Source organism: Rhea pennata, chromosome 8 (genome assembly GCF_028389875.1).
Source record: "Rhea pennata isolate bPtePen1 chromosome 8, bPtePen1.pri, whole genome shotgun sequence".
In the NCBI taxonomy this organism is placed as follows: domain Eukaryota; kingdom Metazoa; phylum Chordata; class Aves; order Rheiformes; family Rheidae; genus Rhea; species Rhea pennata.
This window is the reverse complement of record NC_084670.1, coordinates 31,636,767-31,659,424: the sequence shown is the minus strand read 5'-3', so window position 1 is coordinate 31,659,424 and position 22,658 is coordinate 31,636,767. Positions and strand designations below refer to the sequence as shown.

General features: G+C 53.8%; 1 protein-coding gene across 1 annotated transcript in view; it reads left to right on the top strand.

The window, feature by feature from the left end:
- Positions 1 to 18,996: 18,996 nt before the first annotated feature.
- PAPPA2 (pappalysin 2) overlaps positions 18,997 to 22,658 on the top strand; it is a 113,307-nt gene continuing 109,645 nt past the window's right edge. The window contains exon 1 of the mRNA XM_062580916.1: positions 18,997 to 19,522. Coding sequence (XP_062436900.1) covers positions 18,997 to 19,522 — 526 coding nt within the window. The remainder of the gene's footprint in view (positions 19,523 to 22,658) is intronic.

Genomic DNA, 22,658 nt, shown 5'->3' with positions numbered 1-22,658 from the left:
TTGTGGAGTAAATAATTTGATTTTTAATACTCTCTGGGAAGGATCCTAGAGGAGAAAACCCTGCTGAGTGTTTGAAAGCTGTTGCTCTTTTAAATCTCCCCTCTGCTGTAATGCCTATAAAGCACTGTTGTCCAAAACTGCAGGTGACAAACGTGTCTCCCACTGCTCTACTCAGCTCTGCTAGTAGTCCCTTTTTAAACTTATCCTCTAATCTTTGTCTCTTTTTTTTTTCCTAACTGGCATGTGGCTCAGATGCTCTGCAGGATGGGGCTGTGTGCACGGAAAGTCTGTGCTTCACACCCTAGCCCTCTTTTCTACTCAATGTTCTTGTAAGTGAAAACCTTACGAGGCTGGGCAGGAGAGATGAGTTGGTATTTTGTGGAAGCAAAATTTGCCTGTTTGGGAGACTTAAAAAAGTGCTGCAATTCCTGTAGCTTTTCATCAAAGTGGCTCCTGAATTCTCTGGCAGGAGTTAGCAGCAAGCGCTTAGAGAAGAGCAGGTGGACAGGACAAGCGTTTAGCCCTGCTTCCCTAGAATATTTTCCCAGCCTCCAACACCACATGGCTTGGGGCTTCCTGAGCAGTCTGTGAATGTATTAGTCTTTGGAAAACTTTCTTCCTTGAATTTTTCTGACTGCAGTCTGAACCCAAGTGAGATGTTAGCTCCCATGGCATCCTGCAGCAGGGAGCTCCACAGCTCAGCTGCACAGGGTGGAAAAAGTCACCTCTTCGGCTGCTTTTGCACCTACCTCTGCTAGTTTCTTTTGATGCCTTCTGTTCTTTTCTTAGGAGAACCAGCAAACCATCAATATCCTGGCTACTTGCAGCTAGAGGGCTTTCAGTCATATTCCTCCTCAGGTGTCTCTAAGCCAAAGGCTTCCCCCTGTGCAGATGGCTGTGACAAATCTTTAGCTCAGGACAGCACCCAAACATGGGTCAGGTGGGAGAAAATCTTTCAGCAGGGATCACTGCTCATTTTTTTCCTGTTTGGGGAGAGTGAAGTGGCAAAGAAAGGTGTCCAGCTCCACTTCCTGAGTGCCAGCTCGGTGGGGGGAATAGGAGGGGGTGTGGACCACTCCTGGCTCCAGAAGGAACCAAAACACAGCCAGTGCTTGGCTGTCTCTTCCCCTCTGCCTGGCATGTTATCTCCAGCAGGAGGTCACTCATCTCGGCTGGAACATCTAGGCCATTCAACTACTCAAAAAAACAAAAGGTCCTAGAGCTTCTGCCCTGCTTGTTGCAGGCAGAAAACTCCTACCAGCAAGGCTACCACTCCCTCTCCCCCTACTGCAACATGAAGTAGTGCCTGTATCCTCATAGGCTTTAACTGTGTTTCAGTATTGGCTTCAGGGGAGTTATCTTAGTGCAATTCCACCAAAAAGATGACCTTGGAAAAGGGTCACAGGCTTGCTGTCTATGAGATGGGGACAGAGGTGTCAGAAATGCTCTTCCAGGGACATGAATCCAGAGCTGTAGCGACAGCAGGGCCAAGAGGAAGCATCGAAAAGGCTTGCTAGAGCTCTACTAGCATCTGCAACCTCACCCAGTGTACAGACTACCAGAATGGCCTTGATTTCATTTCAACCACAGCATTTTATACCTTCCAAGGGTCTGACCCCAGCACTCATGGTATCTGGCCCACAGGGGTAGACATAGGCTTCGTCTCCACAGTCTTTTCCATGGGATAGATACCAAGGCAAAAATTGTTTTAGTCTCATTAGCATGGCACTATGGCTGAGCCAAGCAGCCTATTTCTCAGTAGGCTTAGCGGTGTGAGCAGGACCATGATACCATGGTTACACAAATCTTGGACCAGAACTGACTCTAAACCAGCCATGTCTGAGCACAAGTTTGGGTCTAGCCCCAAAAGATAACATAGACATGTCTTCAGGAAGGGTCATTTCAGACTATTCAGTCAAGCATCACTAGTCAGCTTGGGGACCAGAAATCCCCGTGCTTTCTGAGTGTGGTCCCCATCCTTGCTTTTCCATTCCTTCTCCCCCCTCTTCCTCCTCTCCGCCATCCAACCCTCCATTCTCTCCTCCACTAATGGAACCAGAGCATAAAAGTGAGGTTTCTGAAAAGAGCTCTGAACCCAAAGAGACAGCTAGGAGATGGAGAGAGAGAGAAAGAGGCCTTTTGAATATTGAATTAAGGCTGTCTCCAGTATTATTGAATTCCCATAAGAAGACAGTCAGTGAGCCCACTGCTTTAGTGTCCTATGAATATTTCATTGCTTGACTTAAGCTACGTGAAAATAATTTCACTGCACAAAAGCACCTTTTTGGCTTGTGGACTTCATTCTGATCAAGTGCTGAGTGCCCCCATGCCTCATGTCAGCTGTGAAGTCACTGTGGCTCACAGACGGAGTCATCTGACACTAAAGCAACTAAGTTGGTCAAATTAAGGTGATCTGTCACAACACAGCCAAGAATTTCCAGAAGATAATTAGTCAGGGCTCAGAATGGCTTGCAGGGTCTGACTGCTTGAGAGCCAGAGCTGGGAGGGTGGGCAGATGCAAGTGCAGGGTGATTCCCGTGTTTCTTGTTCCAGCTCTGGACAACTTCCCTGCTTCTAAATTTAGAAGGGAAAGGCAGTATTGAAAGAGTTTCAGTCTTGGATGTGGTGACTGCTCAGTTTATTGCCACATTCCCAATGTTAACAGCAGTAATGCTCAGTCTACCTCCCTGAAGAAGCATCATCATTGCTCCACCATTTCGTAGGTGAGAGTCCCTCAAAGTGATATGGAGCTTAGCAGGAAGGACCAGGGACATGCTCCAAGCATCAGTGGTCTCCACTTTCTGAAGCAGGGTCTAGATGTCTTTTTTGTGACCCCCTCTACGGATTACGGGGAAGCAAGAGCCTGGCTAGATGATGCAAATCCCTCCCTGTGGGCAGGCACAGTAGAAAGTCCTAAGCTGCTGAGCATTGCAGGAGCAGCTGTTCCTTCGGTTCTCCAGTCCAACCAGGACGCAACAACAGATGGTGGGTGGTCAGGGAGGTCGTTTTGCATCACTGGGACCTACCAAAACAGTAGCAGAAGTCAGACTACTACCTGTACATCCTGATATCAGTTTTAAAAATTGACTGAGAGGGCTTGGGTCTACCTGATTCCCCAAATTTAGATGCTTACCTGGAGCTTTCTAGATTATCCAAACTTCTTGAACTCCTCAGGTTGGAAATCTCTCCAAAAATTTTTCATTATTTCTACTTTCAGACAGGCTATAAACCCCATTCAGCAGCATTATGGCCACTCCAGGAGTGATCTGTGTGCTACCAGTGGGAGCAGCTGGAGATCCTTGAAGCAAGAGCATTGCTTAACTATTTTGCACAGATGAAAATAGTGCCTCAAATGCCATGAAAAGAGGTTTTCTTTTTTTCTTCAGTAGTGTTTCTGCATGTCTATTGCCTAAATTCTGAACAGCCAGAAGGGGAAAAAAAAAAAAAAAAAAAAAAAAAAAAAAAAAGAGAGAGAGAGAGAGAAAGAAAAAATAATGAAACTATTCCAAACTTTAGAAATGACCTGAGTCTAATTTGGGATTGAAGCTCTGTTTGGGTCTGATTTTAGTTGGTTCACCTCATTCTTATTTGTTCTTCTCTCTCCAGGATTGCATTTTTTGGATGTGTTGATGTTTTACTCTTACTACCCCCTGCTTTTCCTCTGTGATCCAAAAGCTTCTTCTGAAACTGTTCAATCAACCAATGTCTTGCTCAGACATGGCTGCAGCAAGAATCTTTTTTTATTAGATGAGTTCAGAGGTCTCCTAACCACAGCACTTAACACCTCTTCTTGCTCTGGCCATATGCCTTTGTACAGATCTGGAATTATTTGATTCCAGAGGGGGTTGGCTAATTCCATTGCTTCATTCTTTTCTTTTCTTTTTTTTTCCTTCTTTTTTTTTTTTTTTTTTTTTTTTTAGTCTGGAAATCCTCTTCAAAGGCAAAGAAGGCAACTTAATGAGAATTAATTATTTTGTTGTAGACAGATGAGAATTAATTATTTTGTTGTAGACAGGGTAGATAACACTGCTTGTTATTGAGGTTACCCAATACTTCCCATTATAAGGCTGTGTTTCCCGTTGCTTGTAACAGTGCCAAAATACGATCAGTTAGGCAGAAATTTTCTGCCAGGCATTTGCCTCAGTCTGAACTTCTCTGGGAAGTTTCATCCAAAATGGGTCAGCCACTTCCAAGAACAAGGCCAGGGGAAAAACATTTGGTTTGCTTTTTGCCAAGCATCCTAAGAAACCTTCTTTGGAAAGCTCTAACATCCTGTGTTTTAGATTCGTGATGTGAAATTTGGCAAGGAAGGAACCTTTCTGCCAGAGAAAATCCACCCCAAACAGAAACCCCAGCAGAAAACTCTTGATGGGGCCATGCTTTCAACCTTTTTCAGCTACAAACCGCTCCTAGTTTCCTCTGGGGGAGTGCAGATACCCTTTGCAGCAAGTTTAAGCTTGTAGACTTTCCTTTTTTTAGCTTCTATTTTAGACTCCTTAGCAGTGGTGAAGTGTGGGTAGTACAGTGAAGGTGCATGGTGGTGAGCGTGACTGGCCAGCTCTGGAGCCTGTCCTCTCCAAGCTGAGTCTCCTGCGGGGGTGGCTGTGCAACTGAGCCTCAGCATGACCAAGCCTCCATGGCCATGAGATTGAAATGCCCCAACAGAGTCCAGGATAAGAACAGATACTGCAATGGAGAGCAGAGACCCTGCTCCTCCCCGGTGGGTACCCACAGACAAGAGGCTCGCAGGCACCCTCAGCCTATCACAACCGCTTATCCCTGATGAAAGATGAGAAGAGAGGGGGCAACCTCTTTTCTGAGCTAATTTCTTTTGCTGCTTCAGTTACTCCTATTCTACAATGCGGGGAATCTCTTCCTCCCTGGAGATGGGACTGCTGCAGCTAGCTATTATCTTTGAAGCCCTCAGAGGCCTTAGGACAGAAGGTGCCACCACTTCACAGTCTGATTGCCACAGCTGCTCACAGGCAGGGCAGCAGGCGCTCCTGGCAACCTGCCCCCAAGATGTGTCCACGACTGCATCTGCTGTTGCGTGGGACGTCTCCTGCCAGCTCTGCAGGCACTTCCTTGCAGCCATTCTACTTTCTTCCACTGGCCTTTGCCAGCCAGTTGTGCCGCTCCAGTTTCTCTCGTTAAGGGCAAATGAGAGCAAGGAGCACATTCCCAGCTGGCTGCCTCTGGTGTGTGCTTGTGTGACACAGGAGCAGCATGTTCTTTCAATAATGAATGAGAACACACTGCTCCAGGACTGCACCACTCAGCCTCTTTTGCAATTTAATTAGGAGAAGCAAGAAGCCCAGGTTAAATGGGCCCGCATAGCTTTCTGCACACAGGCACACACACGCGCTCCCTACATCATTCACCAGGCGTAGGGTCCACACGGACAAATTTCTCCAAGGCGTTCATCACATCATCTTGCAAACTCTTTGGCAAATCTGTTCCCAATTACAGCTGCAGATCGCTTCAAGGTCTGACTCGGATCTGTCGTACTAGGCCTAATTTTCTAGGAGGGTGATCACGGGCAGCTCCGGTTGACGTCAATGCAATTGTGTTAGCGCTGCTGAAAACCAGGCCCGTGTCGTCTACCACAGCAGAGCCCACTCGTAACACAGCATATTACAGAGTCATTTGGAATACATTAGGTTGGGTAAGATGGATTGCTCGGCTCATAACTAGGACAGATAGATAAGCATAATGGATGGACGGTCAAAGAGCAGCTATGCTTTAGACAGATAAATAAATCACTTTGATTTTTCGTATATAAACAGGAGATGCCAGTGGGACTCAGCTTTCAAACCTGGGTGCATCCAATTTAAGCCCTACAATTGTGTTTAAGGATCTAAAAGCCATTTGAAATGCCCTTCATTAATTGAGGAAACTCCAGTCACACTGCGCCTTGGGGCCCCAGCAGAGCCAATATTGTTCAGTACTTGGGGCTCAGCAGTGTTTGAATCCCTTCGGCAGCCCTTGGGTGTCTCGGTCTTGAAATGATGTGTTTCCTCTTCTACCTTTTCTGGAGAACAAGAGGTGCCCAGGAAAGCAAGAAGGGCAGCATCCTGCCCAACAGAGGCTGATGGTGAAATCTTCCTTACAGCTTTCTATCCACCACTTCCCTATCTGAATTGGGGAAAGTGTAAACTTGGAAAATCAGTTATCTGGGGTTGTGTCCAGGGAGCAGGAAGGATGTTCAAGAGACTTTACAAAAAATGCAATGCTTTTAAATTCAGAAAATCTCCAGCTTCAGCATCTCCACGGGGCATGGGGACATCTGGAGATGGGAGCTATGGGGTTATATAGAGCCAGCACTGAAGAAATACCTCACTGCCTGGTCTGCTCTTGCTGCAGAGCACAGCTTGTGCTCACGGAAACCCATGTGTAGAGCGTGATGGTACCCAGCCCCTAATGTAGGGACACATTTCATACACAGAGTGGTGGCTGGTGCTTGCCAGATTTCAGCTAAAAATGTGGGCAATTATGGTAATTCCAGTGCTGTTTCATTCAGCATGGCAGGATGTTTCCTAGGTGTAAAAACACTGTGATAAATACAGGCTGGAAAGCAGAATAAGACTTCTAGTATGCAAGAGGAGAGGGCAGGGAGCAGGTCTGTACCTCGAGCAAAGGGGCAGCCACTAGCCTGCTTTAAAGGCAGAGCCTGTGGCACTGTCACTGCAAGGAGCTGCAAGAAGTGCACACCTAAAGCAGCCAACCGGTGTGTCCTGGCAGATGCCTTCCTGCCCTGAGACTCACACTGGGTTGGTGCAGACTCTGAGTGCCCACAGACACCCCTGACATCCCAACAGCCTTGACCCCGCACATATGCCCAGCTGAGTACAGTTTCATCATAAAATCCATGGCAACCTCCATCCTCAAATAACCCCACTGGCGGGTCTGGTTTATGATGCTGGGCTGAGATTGCTACATTCCTGTGTCAAGCCCTGAGAGCTGCTGACTGGGCTTTATTCTCAATTAGGCTTCATCATCCCCATGACTTGCTAGTTGGTCCTCTTCAGCCAGGCTCTGGAGATCCCAGTGCTTCTCTTCCTCCTCCAAGAGCAGAAGAAAGCCAAAGGGATTCCAGGAACAGACCGATCGAGTCTGTCTCTCCAGTAGGCCTCGCTTGATCCATCGCTCCCATCAACCCCTTTAATTTTCACTTAGTGACAGAGCGAGACTGGCCGTTACTTAGGGCAGCCCCTTCCAGACCAGTCAGGAGCTTGGATGCAGTTTCGCTCCGTTACCAAAAGCTGATACAACTCTTTTCCCACCAGCCACTCCCCCTTCCGTCTCTGTCTGCTTGCAGCCTTAATAACCTTCTGATCAATCTCAGAAGGAACCAGCAATGCAGGAATGGCAGATGGGCAACAGAGCATGAATATTAATTAGGAACGAATTCCAAACAGAGGACTTTAATTACATTAAAAGCACAGGCTTGGAGGCAGTGACTTACTTCCTGCTGTAAATCTGTTGACAGGTCATTTGCCTCAGCGGCATCGGTGTGCTTTAATGAATGAATATATACATTTCAAGAGCTCGTGTATATGGGGAAATAGATTCCTGTTTCCAAATATTCAAAAACAAGCAATAGCACCAGGGAGAGAGCTTCACTCGCTGGGAGGATTCAGGGAAATTATTATTAGTGTAATTACCTGGTAACGATATGCCTGTTCTGGGGGCAATGAGCTGTAATCCTCCGTCTGGGAGCCTCCAGCGCATGAGCTAAACCCGCCGCTTTGTTATATGTGGTCTGGTCACTGGGGGGAGACCAAGAACCACAGTGCGTTCGCAGGGGGTCCGGGTCCCTGCCATGTCGGTGCTCCTGGGGGAATGTGAGGTGCCCCAGAAGTGGGAACGTGCCAGGTCTGGACAGCTGCCCCCCTCAGGCCTGTGCGCCCAAGGTTTCCTCCCGCAGCCACCTCACATGCGAGAAAACCCTCTGCAGCATCTCCTGGGGCTCCAGCCTCTCTGTGTTGGGGTTTGCAGTGCTTCGTGTAGGCATGTATCATCAAGAGACACCCAGGGCAGGATCGGCCACTGAAGGAGGTAGAGGGATGACTTCTAAGAGAAAACTGTCTACCTGTCACAGGAACGGAGCCTGAAGAGCAGCCCTAAGCCATGTTCCTGCTCTCGGGCAGTGCTGAAGGCCAGCAAAGCTATTGCAATAGGAAAGGAGGGCAGCTGGGTGCAGAGTGACTCAGCTGCCAGCTCCTCCGTGCTAGAGGGCAAATGGAGACCCCACTGCACTCCTCTCAGTAATCCAGGCGAAGCATGGGAGAGCTCCAAGGAGGAGGCAGACTGGTGTGCTACCGGCACATCACTGCAAACGTGACCTGGAGCCAGAAAAGCTGGGATCTGGAGGAGCAGTGTGTGCTGTGGTGCTCAAAAGACACAACAGAATGGTTTCCCCTCTCCACCAGCCTCCTCACTGCAGAGCATGCCCACATGGCCAAACCTCCACCATCTCCTCCCACTGCACCCATGTAGCACTGGGACCCCAACAATTACCGAAGATGCCCCATCCCTTGCCTCTCCTCACCTTGCCTTCCCATCTTACTTCTTTGTGCTCCTCCTGTGCCTCATGTGCACAGCACACCCTCCACAGATGCCAGGCTGGAAAATACCCCCCCCCTCCAAGCCATGGATCCTGAGAGAGGGTAAGGTCCCACAGCCAAGCGGGGAATGGCAGCAAGCACTAATGCGAAGCCCAGGCCCTCCACAGAGGGCTGCTGGACCATTTAGGGCAGAGGTATCTGAGGGCACAATACAGGTTGGGGAACAGCACACTGGCCTGGTCACATGTGCCCCAAAACCTACCGCCTGCTGCCTGGCAGATGCCGGAGAAGTGCTGCTGTGTGTGCTGGCACACCATGGACCCCATCCATCTTCACAGCCAGATGGCATGTAGCTTCATGGAGTTGAGCTAAGGTGAAATACTCCTAGCTAACTGCCTGACACGAGCTCCTCCCCCTGCAGTGGCCCTCAATGGGTGGTGTAAAAACCTAGGCACGAGGCAGGAGGTAGACAGAATGGGCCTCCTTGAGGCATCTCCCTTGGTTCCTCTCCCCCAAGGCCCACAGCGGCCAGTGTGGGGGCAATGGGACCACAGCTGCAGTGACCAGCAGCTCTGAGGCCAGGTCCTTCTAACCTCATCCCCACAGACCCATATGAGCTGTGCCTGTGCCAAATGCCAAGGGAAATCTGGCTGGGAAAGGAGATAGGGCCAACCACTGCCTGCCGCAGGGTATCCTAGTGCAATACAGAAAGGTGCAGCTTTTCTTCTCCATGCACACGGAAGGAGACATGAATTCATCGCCAGGTGCCTGTCGGTGAGTCTGTAATAAGACCTTAGACAAGACTGAAGGTGCTATTGCAGGAGCTTGTGATTTTGGATGGCATCTGTCCTCTACAGTGTCTGCCAGTGGTTTCTCCCCCCTGCCTTCCTGCTCTTGCCCTCCCTTGGGCTCTTTTGACCTCAGAAGGACATGGCAATTTCTCACAGCTTCAGAAACAGGAGAAAATTCAAGGACATGCTCAGACTCCAGGAACATGCTCCTTGCACTATGACTGTTCATTGCTAGAATTGCCTCCTGGGATGCCTCTAGAGCAGCCTCTTTGCAGGCAATGCAAGGGTCAGCTTGCAACACATGAAAAAAACTCAGCAGACATGCTGCCCACATCTACCCATTGCTATGATGCTCTGAAGCCAGAGCCTCGCTTATGGGTACCACTGCATTTATACTAAGGGATTTTGCTGGAGGTGCTTGGCCTGGGTTTTTTTGCACTGTCAGCCAGCTTGAACTAAGAGGGCTGGTCACATGAAAGCCTGCGTGCTGATACTGTAGCAAGATGAGGCTTCAACCTTTACATTCCTCCAGCCCAACCTCCTTTTTTTTTTCTCCTGCTGTGAAGCGGCATGTCCACAATTCTCCACTCGGATTCAGTGGTCACTGGGATGGCTGTACTCTGGCTGAGGGCAGCACGCAATGGTGGACCTATGGTGAGACCGTTGGGTGACAGGTTGTAGTAGAAGATGCTCTTTGCTCCCTGTCTGGAGGCCCCTGGGAGAGAAGAAAGTGCTCTAGAAGAACAGTTTGCGTGCAAGTGTAGCATGCAAGGCTCTGGAAGGCACTGGGCTGCTCTGAAAAAACAGGTGAGGATCTGCATGGCTTCTGTGGGGAGCCATATGAAGGTGAGTTTTGGTGATATCCAAGGAGGAAGAACAGGAAGGACACCAAAGTTGAGGAAGATGTTTCTGAAGCACAGCCTGCAGCTGGCAGCGAGAGCGGGAGACTGCAGAATCCTTGGAGCTCCTCTACCATGACCTTGTCCTTCTGGCCCTACTGTGGGAAACAGTGTGGGACATGATAACATGATATGGCAGTGCCTATCCTCCAGCAAATGCAGAGGTTCTCCTAGCTGTCCTCTACTTCAGAGGCAAAGGGTGGGGGAAGCAGTCCTCTTGGTGCCCGCTGGCTCCAAGCACATATGTTGAAGAGATCAGACTCATGGGTACTAAGATACTGGTCTCACTGGCACTGCAGGACATGGACAGGCTTCTTCAGCAGGTCCAAGAAGAGCACCATGGGGAGAAGTGTTTTGTCAGAACAGAGAGGAGCTCTGTAGTTTGCATTGTAGGCAGGGGATAAATAACATGGAAAAAGGTTACCAGAACTGTTCATATTGACAGAAATCCCGGTAATAATAAGAGTACTTGGGATCTGTGGGAGCATGGCCCACAATATGGGCAAAATCAAACTGATCGGATAGTTGGCACTGGAAATTATGGTTGCAACAACCAAATGAAGAAACAACTGGAAAATTGTAGGCGGTGCCAAGCAGCACTTCCTAGAATTTGTCTCTTGGTCTCCTTCCTTGCCCAGTGGAAACCAGGGATGTCTTTTGCCCAGCATAGGATAACCACTCTTTCCTCTTACTCAAAAAGGGCAAATAGGCGTATGTGTGTGTGTGTGCGAGTATGTGCGTGTGCTTGTCCGTTCTTCCGTCTCTCCAGCTGCAGCCTTCCCCTTGCCCCCCTGCCAGGTAGCAGGCTCCCCCGCAGGGCTCAGACCTGCCCAGGTGATGGGACACGAACTCACTGAACAGCACAGACTCAGGCAGCAAAGCCGCCTAGGCAGCCGGCCGGCAGGAATGTGATGTATTCCCTCACGCTGCCGCACTTGCTGAGACAGCAGCACGGACCAAGAGCCTGCAGCTTTCCTTGGGCATCTATTTTTATTTGTGTCTTCTAAAAATGAGTGAGGAGGGCAGAGGTGTTTCCTTGTTGTGATAAACTTGTCTGAAACCCCAATATTTAAAGCCCCACTGGCCAGCTTTTAAGAGTCTGACTCTTTCACACTTCTTTTTATTGCTCACTGCCAAATCGTAGAGCAGGTTCTCCCAGCTGACCCAGGAGCAGATTCAGGATGTCACGATGACAGTGTAAGTTTTGGACCAGCAATTAGGACGTGCCTCAGTGCCAAGGAGTGCCAAAGTCCTGCTCTACCTTAAGAAAAAAGGGGAGCAAAGTTAACAAATGCAACCCTTCGCCTCCCCTGGCAACCCACTCTTTTCCTCCTGCTGCATTTCTTGCTGCAGCAGCTGGTCCCTGAACCCAGCACGGGTTAGATGGTGAGATGTTCAAAAGGGATTTTTCAGCAACAGTTGGGAGTTGCATCTGTGAATACTCGCTTCTCAGCCACTGTAGATGAGGTAGCACTAGCCCTTTCCTCCCCCCCCCCCCAATTCTTCAAATACCTGTTCCAGATTAAATGTTCCTTTTATATTTTATTTACTTTCTCATGCTCATTTAGCAAATGGCTTTTCTGCCTGGACAACATGTGGAAATTGTATACAAATGGAAAAGACAAAGTGGAGACTATGTGGAGAGAGCAAGGCTTGTTTGCACTGAAACTCACACAGAGAAAGTCATTTTAACCTGGGGAAGAGATGCTGTCATGTGAGCTGCACGTTGAAGGGGGACTAACCAATGGATGTTGGTATTGGCATAGGGCCTTTGAAAATACGGCAAGGTCATGTAATTATTCTGCCGGGATTTACCACCTGGGCTGCTGCAAGCGTGGTGCTCTCCTGGAGCACCTGCCACCAGCGCACAGCTCTCCTCGTGCTGAGATTTTGGAAGTCTCGTCTGGACCGAGCTGTACTTGTATCTCTCTCAGGTGCCTGCCTCTTCACATCCTTCAGGATCCTGCCTTTGCCCCTGGCACAAGAGCCACGCAGCATCATGCCTCTCTGATCGCTTCTGTCTGGCAGATGCTTTCCACCTAGCTGGGATGCTGAGATGCACTTGAAAAATCTGAACTTAATGGGGCTGAAATTCCCAAATGACAGTGACTGAGTGGAAGTGAAAGGCTGATTCCCAACCTTGCCTGCTTAGCTTTTTCATGTATGCTTTCCTTTTTCCTTTTTCCTTTTTGCTAAAGAGCTACATTACGTAAAGGCAGATAATTCCCTGCCTTTTGTGAGCAGTTGGAATAATTTTCAATATCTAAGACACCCCATCTGGCAAAGGTCATGGTCTGTTCTCTAGATGATCTTAATTTAGCATCTTGCAAACTCTTGGTGAAATGTAAAACTCCAGGGTGCGGAACGACCCCTGGAGGCTATTGTGCAGGGAATGTCTTTACTACGTAGGGATAGAACTGCTGTCCTGAGCATCTGCATCCTTGTGGCTGTGCAGGCGACACACCGAGGTAGTTGCAGGGACAAGCTCCATGGCCAGGGAGGGGACAACGGGGAATCGTTGCCACTGCTTCCCATCTTCAGAGGGGAAGCAGATCATTTTTACTGGAGGCTTGCAAGAGTCCTTCGGAGCGCAGCCCTGCACGAGCTCCAGTAGCCCAGGGCTCCAGTGCAATAGCTGAGGTTGCACTGAACTAGCTCCTGTAGCTACACCTGATGGCAATTTGCCAAATCAGCTTTAAACTGCCTCAGCTAGTTCAGGTACTGAGGGGAGCCCAGTCAATCGACTTCCTCCGGGGGCTCCTGATGCTGCTGCTGTAGCTATGCCACTAGCTGTCCACACGCTAGGTGGTTTTAAAGCAAATGTGGGGAGATGGATGTAAGAATGATGGAGAAGACATATCCTTGGACTGCTGCTTTTTTGCTATTATTTAAAGTTCATTCTTACTTGAGAGCTCAGTTGCCAAAGAGTTGAGGTTGTATGCATCCCTTTTTTGAACTCTTTAGTCAGTTATGGCCAAATTTAGCAGAGGGGCTTGGAGAAACTACTGTCATGAAAAGTAGGGCGAGGAGTCCGTACTAGCAGCCCCAGGGTCGAAGGGCTGCAGGGGGAGCTCAGCCTTCCTATCAGACCTTGGAGAATCCAGACCAGAGAGCCCTTAGGAGGGCTGCAGCGGCAGGAAGAGCGACGGCTGTCAGCTAGCCCTTGTTAGACAGGAAAGCCCAACTGCAGGGCGTAAATGCACAAGCGAGAGGACTGTGGAGGTTCTGCTGCCTATTTTAGTGTGCAGCTGCGGATCCCTGCCGGAGCTGGCATCGGCTGTGGCTGCACCCCAGGGCTTATCTCCAGACCAACCAGAAGCAGGAAACTCAGCGAGTTCCCAAGCAAACCTCTTGTGCGCAAGGCCAGAGTCGCTGACCTCTGGGGGTCCTGAGCGTTTGAACACGCTCCTAATCTGCTTGGGAAAAGAAGCTGAACTTGGGAGGGAGAGGAGGGGAGGGCTTGGCTGGGCTGTGCCCCTCAGCGGAGTCGGCTGTCGCGCGCTGCTTTGATTGCTGATGCTTGCTGTCTCGGGCTTGCCGGATTTGGCTGCCTGGCCACAAACAAAAAGCTAGATTCTCCCGGTCTCTTTCTTCCCATGTCGAGATCTCCAGTGGTTTCCTAAAGCACGGAGGGAGACGAAGGCTTTTGTTGATGGCTCTTGACAGCCAACCCTGTCTCCTAGGCGTGGAAGTGGGGGTGGCACAGCTCGGCCCCAGCTCCAGCGAGATTGCTGCTCTCCACCTTACCTGTGGCATGGCTGAGGATGTGTTAGGAAGCCCAGTCTCTGTGCCAGGATGTGACCCCGCAGCCCCGGGCCTGCGGCAGTTGTCACCAGCATGTCTCTTCGATGGGCGTATGAGACTCCCCTCCTTGGGACAGTTTGGCCTGGGGCTCAATGTGGGCCTGCTGCTCTTGCCAAGTGGTGGTGGACTTGCTAAATCAGGCTCTCTGTGGCTGAGAGCAAGAGCCACCCACCCCAAATAACCCCAGCTGCAGAGACCTTCAGACTCGGCCCACGGGATCCAAGAAGCACGCAGCAAGGACACACAAACATGCCAGGAAGAGCGACATGTAGGTAAGGGATGAGGAATATCCAGCCAAATCTACCCTCTCCCATGCGCCACCACTTTCTTCTGCTTCATCTTCCTGTCTTACACCCTGCCTCTTATTCCTGAGCACCAGCCAATTGGCTATGTGGTTTCAAACTGCAGCTGGCGTGGGCACCTCTCTCCAGATGTTGTATGCAGCGAGCCCCAGAGGATGCAAAGCCATCACAAAGCCGTGGCAAGGGAGTTGAGCTTTGAGCTAGGACCTCTCACAGGTGCACGTCCTGCTTTCCTGAGACACGAAACCTCTGAGGAGCATGTGCCGAGGGTGCGCTGCAGCTACCCTGGCATCTTGGAGAGCCCGATGGCAATGATGTGTGGCACACACTGCAAAGCAGGACTGGACACAGAGCAGCAGGAGATAGAGGCGGCTGGAGTGTGTTCTTGCATCTGCAAACGCCAGCAAGCACCAGCAGAAAGATGGACACAGAGCCTCTTTTGGGAAGCACGATATGGGTTGAATAAAAAGGCAGCTTCAGCTCAACTGCTATTTTATTGGCCTGGTGACAGCAACAGTGGCAAGAAGAAATTGCTCCATCCCCCTTCCCCTTGCTGTGGGCAAAGGGAGGCTGGACCATGGCAGCTTCTTTGGTCTCTGTCCTTAGCACTTTGATTTTCTGGCACCTTCTGGGCAGTCACAGCCTGATGCTGGCAATAATTTAATGACCGTCTGTGGCAAAGAGCAAAGGGGGAGGCTCTTCCCCATATGTCTTGCCACCCTCATGAGGTTTTACTCAGCAAAAATCTCTGTGTGCCAGTGTTTATCCTTGTCTGCTGGGTAGACAAAATACTTCTTGTGGCTGTGATCAGTGTCACTGGAAACACACAGCTCAACTCGCCATGTCTGTGCTGCTGGCAAAGTTGGCCATGGTTTTAAATATCTACAGTATGCATTTCAAAAGTTTCTGTTCCCAGTCCCTTGCCTGTGCCGCCTTCAAGGCTCTCTCTGAGGGGTCTGAACCAAAGCCCGGGCATCCCCGAGGCCCGTGTTGGCTTGCACGCTGTGCATTCGTTACACCCAAGAACACTGGTCAACCTAATTGCCCCCCTTTTTTTTTCAGAAAACAAAACAAAACTACAGGAACCAATTTTCCTTGTAGCCTGAAGTAGTGCTAGGGATGGGAACAACACCCTGGCATCTCTGCCCTCAGCTCCGTGGCGTCTTTTCTGCCAGATGCTGAGCTGGCCCGGGGTAGTGTGCCCTGACTTGCTTTTATCCACTGTGGCCTTACCAAGCCCCTCGGGGCCTCGTCTTGGCAGCGGAGGCAGCGGCTGCGATGCAAACCTGCGTGCGTGTCAATGAAAAGCATGTGAGAGCCAACGCGAGGTAATGATTAATGTGCTCTGCTGTCTGCTCTGGGGGTTTCTTAAATCCTGCAGCTCCCGAGCCAGCCAGACTCGGGCTCAGCCAGGCCAGGCAGGGCCATCTGAGGGGCTACAGCATCGATGAGGAAAGCCTTGGCTTGGGTCATTACAGCTAGTCTTGCTCTCATCTATCTCTGAAGGCTGCAGGGTGGATCAAGGTCCCATGGGATGCTCCAGGATCCATGGAGGTGGTGCAGGCAATGCCACTAGGATGTCTCTTCTGCAACATCTGGCTGTTCCGTGGTGGTGGGCGAGCTGCTAGCAACCCTGCGGTGGCCTTGGCTTTTGCTGCAAGGTCTGCAAAGGTGCTAATTCGTCTTGATCTTGGGCAGGGCCCGACCTCTTCTCATTGCCTGGTTAAACATCCTTGTGAGGGAAAGTCCAGCTGCCCAATAAACCAGCTGCTTGCTCACTTCTTCTGTGCTATGAGATGCCCACTGTGCCCACGTGCTTCAATCCCAAGGCATAACGCCAGCAGAGATGGAGAGCTTTCACTGGATGTGGAGGGGAGCAACAAATCAGTCTCTCCCCACTGGACAGGGACTCCTCAGTGGGGTTTCAGTCCTTCGCGGCTCTTGCTGAGTAGGAGTCCAACAAACAGCAGAAGTATTTGTTTCTGGGTGTCATTTCGTCAAGCAAGCAGCTTAGTCCAGTCCAGAGCCTATATATAGAGGCCTCATTTGGGCGCATTTTTGGAGGGTTTTATTGCTACGATGCCTGGATCTGTCCCAGACAGGCTGTCCCTGCGGAGCCCCGTTCTGCTGAACCTCTGAGATCACAGACCACACTTTTCAGGGTCTCTCAGCTCTTATTTCGTTGGAGTCCAGGCTCCTTGTCCAAAGCCTGTGTTTCATAGGGTGTTGCACGGCAAGATGATTAATAACCACTTAATAAGGTCACCACCATTCCAAATAAGCAGTCCCATGGGATTTGCTTTTATCAAGCCCTGGTAGACAGGGATATCAGGAGCTCAGTTCATTCCTAAATGAATACGCATTATAAGCAATAATTGCTGGCATTTACCCCAGGACAACACTTTTGCTGGGCCATTTTTCCGATGCCAAGTGCGGGACTGGGTTATCTTGTTTCGCGCATCGACGGCAGCACGAGGTGGACAGGTACTGCTGCGCGCTTGGTGCGTGCTCTGCAGCCAACCTGCGTTGGCAGGAGAGCTGGAAACCTCTTCTCTCTCTGCTTCCCTGTAAGCGATGGGTGTTCTTGTTGTGTTTGGATTTTGTTCACACCCCAACGCATGCTTCTCCTTTCCTCCTCTGGTCCTACTCTAGCTTGTAGAGCGAGTAATTAATGCTCTGCCTGTCCTTGTTTGCCCCGTGTGTGTCCTCTCTTTCTCTCAGTGTGCCTTCTAGTTCATCCTCCCTATACCCTTATCTCTCTATATGGTTACCTTCTCCTTTACAGGGGATTGTCAAAGCATTTTGCTCACCCCTCCTAGCCGTCAACATTTTCCGGCACTGATATTTTTCCTGTCTCCCCCCCCCCTCAAAGCACCAGCCCCCCACGTCCCTTCTCATCACCCTCCCACCTTGAGAAGAAAAAAAAATGCAGCCAGCTCCTGCTGTTTGTTCTTAAATCTGTTCCCTCCTGCCTCGCCGGTTTGAAAGCCTGTACCCTGGAAGGGGCCTCCCAGCTTTCGTTGGCAACCTTGCTTCAGACTGACCGCCACAGATAGTGTTTTGGAGTGAAATAATAATAATAATAATAATAAAAAATCCCTTCTTGCTGAGGTTTCCAAACGGAGCCTACCTAACCTCCCGAGCCGTGTGCTTGTGTGACAGCTTCTCAGAAACAAATAGGAAACTTCGGAAGTTTGTTTTCTCACTCGTATTTTTTAAATGGCTTTCCCTTGGCAGCACCCGTGCCTTACCCTCTGGCACCGTGGGTGGGTCAGACACGTTTCCCACTGCAGCGGCTCTCGTGGTGCGATTTCTCTCCCTGTGTGTGGAGGCTGGAGGGGGGAGGCAGCTGTGTGTAGGCTGGTAGATTGATAGGGTTTTGCTTTGGACACGGCTTTTTCCTCTCGCCCAGCTAACTTGCCTCCAGCCCACCTTTCCGCACATGTCAAACAGATGGGATCACTGTTTGGGCAAAAACAGGAAAAGAAAAAGAAGCAAAGTCCCTTGAGATCTCCGGCTGAGGGGGGACCCTCGGTCTCTCCGTCCCGTGGATTTCACAGGCGGAAGCCGAGACCACCTCTCCCCTCTCCGAGAGGAGGGCTGCCGGGGGGTCCTTCTCCCGCCTTCCTCCTTCCCTTCCTCCCCCTCGTAGGTGAGGAGTGGGATGGAGGATGGAGGCGAGGTGGGCAGGCACATGATGTCACAGCCAAGCTACAACAGGAGGAAAACACAGACATGGTACAACTTAGGGGGAAAAAAAAAGAAAGAAAGAAAAAGAAAGAAAAAGAAAAACCACGCTGAACTGCCAAGCCGGGAGAGTGGTGAGCGGAGGAATGAGAGAGGGAGCGAGCGAGGCTATCGGGAAGGGCTGGAGCCCGGTGCAGCTGCCTGAGACCTTGTGAAAGGATGGCTCGCAGCCGCCGGGGCTGCGACCGCGACTGAAGGCAAGGACAGCGCAGGTGCCGGCGGCCGCGGCCGCGGCTGCGGCGGGGGCAGCGCCCGGCCCGGCGCGCCCCGTCCTGCCGCGGCCGGCGGAGCCCCCTGCGCGCCCGCTCCCGGGCGGCGGGTCCCCGCGGTGCGCGGCGGCGGGGAGCGGGGTGCAGCGCCCTGGGCAGCGCCGGGAGGCGGAGGGCGGGGAGGGGAGGGCGATGCGCCGCTCGGGGTTTATTAGATTGGACATAATCATCTTTAAATAAGGCGGCCCCCCCCCACCCCCTCGCTGGCGGGGGGAGCGGGCAGCGCCTCGGGGCTTCCTAGATAAGGGCATCTAACGCATCTCCCTCTCCCGCAGGCAGCGCCGGGGCTCCCGCGAAGAGCCGGCGGGCAGCCGGCAGTGCGAGCCGCGCAGGGCCGCCGTGCCCCGCCAGGCAGCGGCCCCCGGCCCGGCCCGGCCCGGCCGCCCGCAGGCAGAGGGGGTCCCCGCGGCGGTCCCCGCGCCTTCCGCCTCCTCCGCCGCCGCCGCCCGGGCCGCAGGAGCAGAGGGCAGGCGAGAGGTGCCGGGGAGAAGTTGGGGCAGCGGCCGCGGCGGGCAGGAGGATGCCCCAGCGCTGCCCGGCGGGCCCCGGGCGCCGGCCGCAGCCCACCTGAGCGGCGGCGGCGGCGGCAGCGGCGGCGGCGGCGGGGCGGCAGCACCATGCGGAGCCGCGGGGCGCCCCTGGCCGCGCTGCTCCTGGCCGCGCTGAGCCTGGGCGCCGGGGAGCCCGCGGCGGAGCCCCGGCCGCCGGGCCCCCCGCGGGGCCAGGGCCAGGGCTGCGGGCTGCCGGCGCCGGGCCGCCGCGCCGCCCCCCCGCACCACCCCTACGGGCTCTACCCGGGCCGCGCGGCGCGGGGCCCCGGCGCGCACCAGGTGCTCGGCGCTGCAGCCCCGCCGGGCGCCGGGCGGCCGCGGCGGCGGCGGCCGCGGGGCGCCGAGGACACGTGGGGCGAGCCGGACGCCTTCCCCCGGCGGGACGGGCTCCGGGGCCGGGCGCCGCAGGGCGCCGGCGGGGCCGGGCCGAGCCCCCCCCGGGGCCGGGCTCTCTCCGCCCTGTACTTCTCCGGGAGCCGGGAGCAGCTGGCGGCGAGGCCGGAGGCGCTGCCCGACATCCCGCGGGCGCAGTTCACCGTGGAGGTGTGGGTGAAGGCGGAGGGAGGACAGAGCAACCCGGCCATCATCGCAGGTAACGTCGCCCCCCGGCTGCGGCAGGGCCGGGCGGGGAAGGGAGGGACGGAGCCCCGCTGCCCCCGCCGCGCCGCGCCGCGCCCGCAGGTGCCCCCGGCCGGCCCCGCGCCCCAGCTGCCTCCTCGCCCCCTGCCCGGCGCGGCCGTCCCGGGGCAAAGGGCGGCCGGGACGAGCTCCCCGAGTCCCCAGGGCTGCCTCTCGGCCCCGACGGAGGGGTCCATCCCCAGGCGCTTGTGGCAGAGCCCTCCCAAAGCGCCACGGCAAGGGGAGGAGATGTGGGAAGCCCTGGCTCCCCTGGGGGCACGGGGAGCCGGGGACGGGGCAAGACCCCCGAGAGCCCTGAGCTGTCCTGCGGGGAGCCGGGGCTACCTGGCGCCTTGGCCCCCCGCTCACCTGGCTTTGCCCCTTTCGCCGCTCTGCGGCAGGTGACACCTCGCCCCCACACGACCCGGGGCCCTCAGATCTCGGCAAGGTCCCGAGTGCGAAATATTCCTTGTTTCCTTGAGAGCAAAACCTAAAATCACCCCCTCCCCTTCCCTCAGCTCCCCCGTCCTTCCAGGCCTGAGCGTCGCTCTGTGCCGCGGGAAGCCAGCCCTAAACCTGGATGGGATCCAGGCTCCCATGTCTTGGGCTACTATCTGCTTTCTAGCTTTCCTTTCATCCGCGCGCTCCGGGCAGGGAGCTGAAAGGCCCCTTTTGGGGCCATGCCCCAAGCTACGCGGCTCCTCGAAGCCCCGCTGCTGCATTCCTTTCTTCCGCGGAGGCCTGCGGAGGGGCCCGCCGGCGGGAGGGGGCTTTTCCTATTCTCTTCCCCTGGAGCTAGCGGCTGCCGCTTTCCCACATTCCCAGCCCGGCTTGGCCGCGCTCCTGGTGGAGTCCCCTCGGCCGGCTGGTGCCCGGCCAGGGAGCCCCGGCGGAGCCGGCGCCGGGCCAGGCCGGGCCGGGCCGGGCCGCGCGGCCGCGCGGGGGCAGCCGAGCCGCACGGCGGAGCCGCCCCGGCGGCGGCAGCCGCGCGTGTTGGCCCCGCAGCAGCGCCGAGGCAGCGGCGTCTCCGTCTTTTCCCTTCTTCTTTTCCGCCTGGCGGCAAAAGCAACAGTGGTGGCTGCAGTGCAGCAGCTGCTGCTGAGGGGCGCGACCCGCTTTGGAGAGGACCGTCCCCGAGCTCTGGGCCGTGAACCCGGCCCCAGAACCCGTCTGCAGAGAGGCGGCAGCTCTGCCTGCTGCGAGTTCGACTCCCGTCTCGAAGGGCAGGCTGAGGCACAGGCAGGTGATGCGCAGCATGGAGAGCCTGAGGAGAAACAGGAGACTAAAGCAGAGGCAGGGAGGTGTGCGGCAGGTGGGAAGGAAGGGGTCCAGGCCTCACCTGAGCTTGCCTGAGGTGGGACCTCGGGACCTCCCCTGAGTTTGCCTGACAGTGGAGGCAGGGCTGGGGGACTCCCGGCACCGCTGTTTCGTGCACGTTTGCCAGGACAGGTGTCTGCGGCAGGATGCAGTCCTGGTGGATCAGAGGAGTAGCACCTGCACAGGGCAGGCAGGGCTGGGGTGAGGGTGGAAAGAGCAGGAAACTGCAGTCAGAGGGTTTTGGGGTCCCTCTCTGGGAGATCTTGAGGGCCATTCTGTTCCCGTGCCGCCGCCTCTGAGCCGTCTGGCTGGGCAACAGGAGCTTCACCTTCCCTCTCCCCCAGCGCAAACTCCTCTCCCTATCCTAACTCTCCCCGCTGGTGATCCCGCCACTGAACCCCCCCTCTGCCTCACTGCCTGCCTGATGTGTCTCATTAATTTTTCTCCCTGGCTTGCTGGAGCGATAGCCGTGTCTTTGCTGCAGAGAAGGGAGGAGGGACTGGCTGGCGGCTGGGTGGCAGAGAGGGGGGAAAAAGCCGTGCACGAGGAAACTGCCTAGCGCTTCGTTTGCTGCTTGCCTTCCCCTCGGGGTCTTGCCCTCTCCCCAGCTTCTGGAGATCAGGCCTGCAGGTATTGGGTTTTACTTTCCCAGCTAGGGCAGTATCTCCACTCCCCCTCTTTTTTTTTCTTCCTTTTTTTTTTTTTTTTTTTTTTATTTTTTGTCCTTGCACAGGGCAGTCCAGTTGTTACACAGAGAGGAAAGCGCTGTCCATAACCACTGACACGCACTCAAGTAATATCCCTCGGCCTCTGGGCTCCAGTGTTCGAGTCCCCCGCGCCTCCTGCTTTCTGAGTCGCTGCCCGCTTCCCATCCTCTCCCTGCAGCTGGGAACTCGGGGCCTGGTGCGTGGCGAGGGACGCAGGCGAGGCGGCCAGCACCGGCTGGCGTTTGGGGAGAGCAGGTGACCAAGGGAGCTGCGAGCCCTTTCACACGTGCTGAGCCTGCCTCCTTTCTGCTGCTCCCGGTCCTGTTGGCGGAGAGGGGACTGAGCCATGAGGCTGCCAGAGCTGTGAAGGAGCTTGTTCGCTGGAGATGCTCCAGATGCTGGTGTGCGTGTGAGGGAAGGTGGATGGAAAGCAGGGCAGAGCTGAGCATCTCCCAGCTTTGTTGCCTGGTAAATAAGGCCAAGCAGGCAGCTCTGTCCAGGTAAAAAAAAGCTGCTGTGTCAGCTGGTTCGGCTGCATCAGGAATTGCTCGCTTTGTCAAAGAATCAGGAGTTCAGGCTTTGTTCTTGTAGACATTTTTATTTCCCCTTAGAGATGCCCTGGATGGGGCCATTAGTCCCTGCTAGCCCCTCTTGCATCGGGGGGATTTCTGTCAAGGCATGACCCCGGCTGCCCTTCCGCGGCCACCTCCATGGAAGGCGACTCATCCTACTTGCACTGGATGTTGTCACTCCTCCGCATCTCTCTCACTTTGGGCAGCAGATGAGAGTCCTTTCATGTGACGTCATTTGTTTTTCTGCCTTTCTCATTTTCCCTCATCCAAGACTGCTCTGCTTCTGGTAAACTATGAAGTGATTTCCCCTCGTGCCAGGCTGTGATTTGTTATTACTCAGATCAAACATGGGTTTGTTGGGTCAGGAGAAAATCCCTAACCAGAAGCAGTCTCAAATTTCTGCTGTGGCTGAGGCTGAAACCAGGTGTCTTCCTCTGGCTGCAGCTCTGCTGGGTTGAACCTTTCGGCTGCCCTGAGCTGCTCACCGCCTCATGCTGCGAGAGGTGGCCAGACC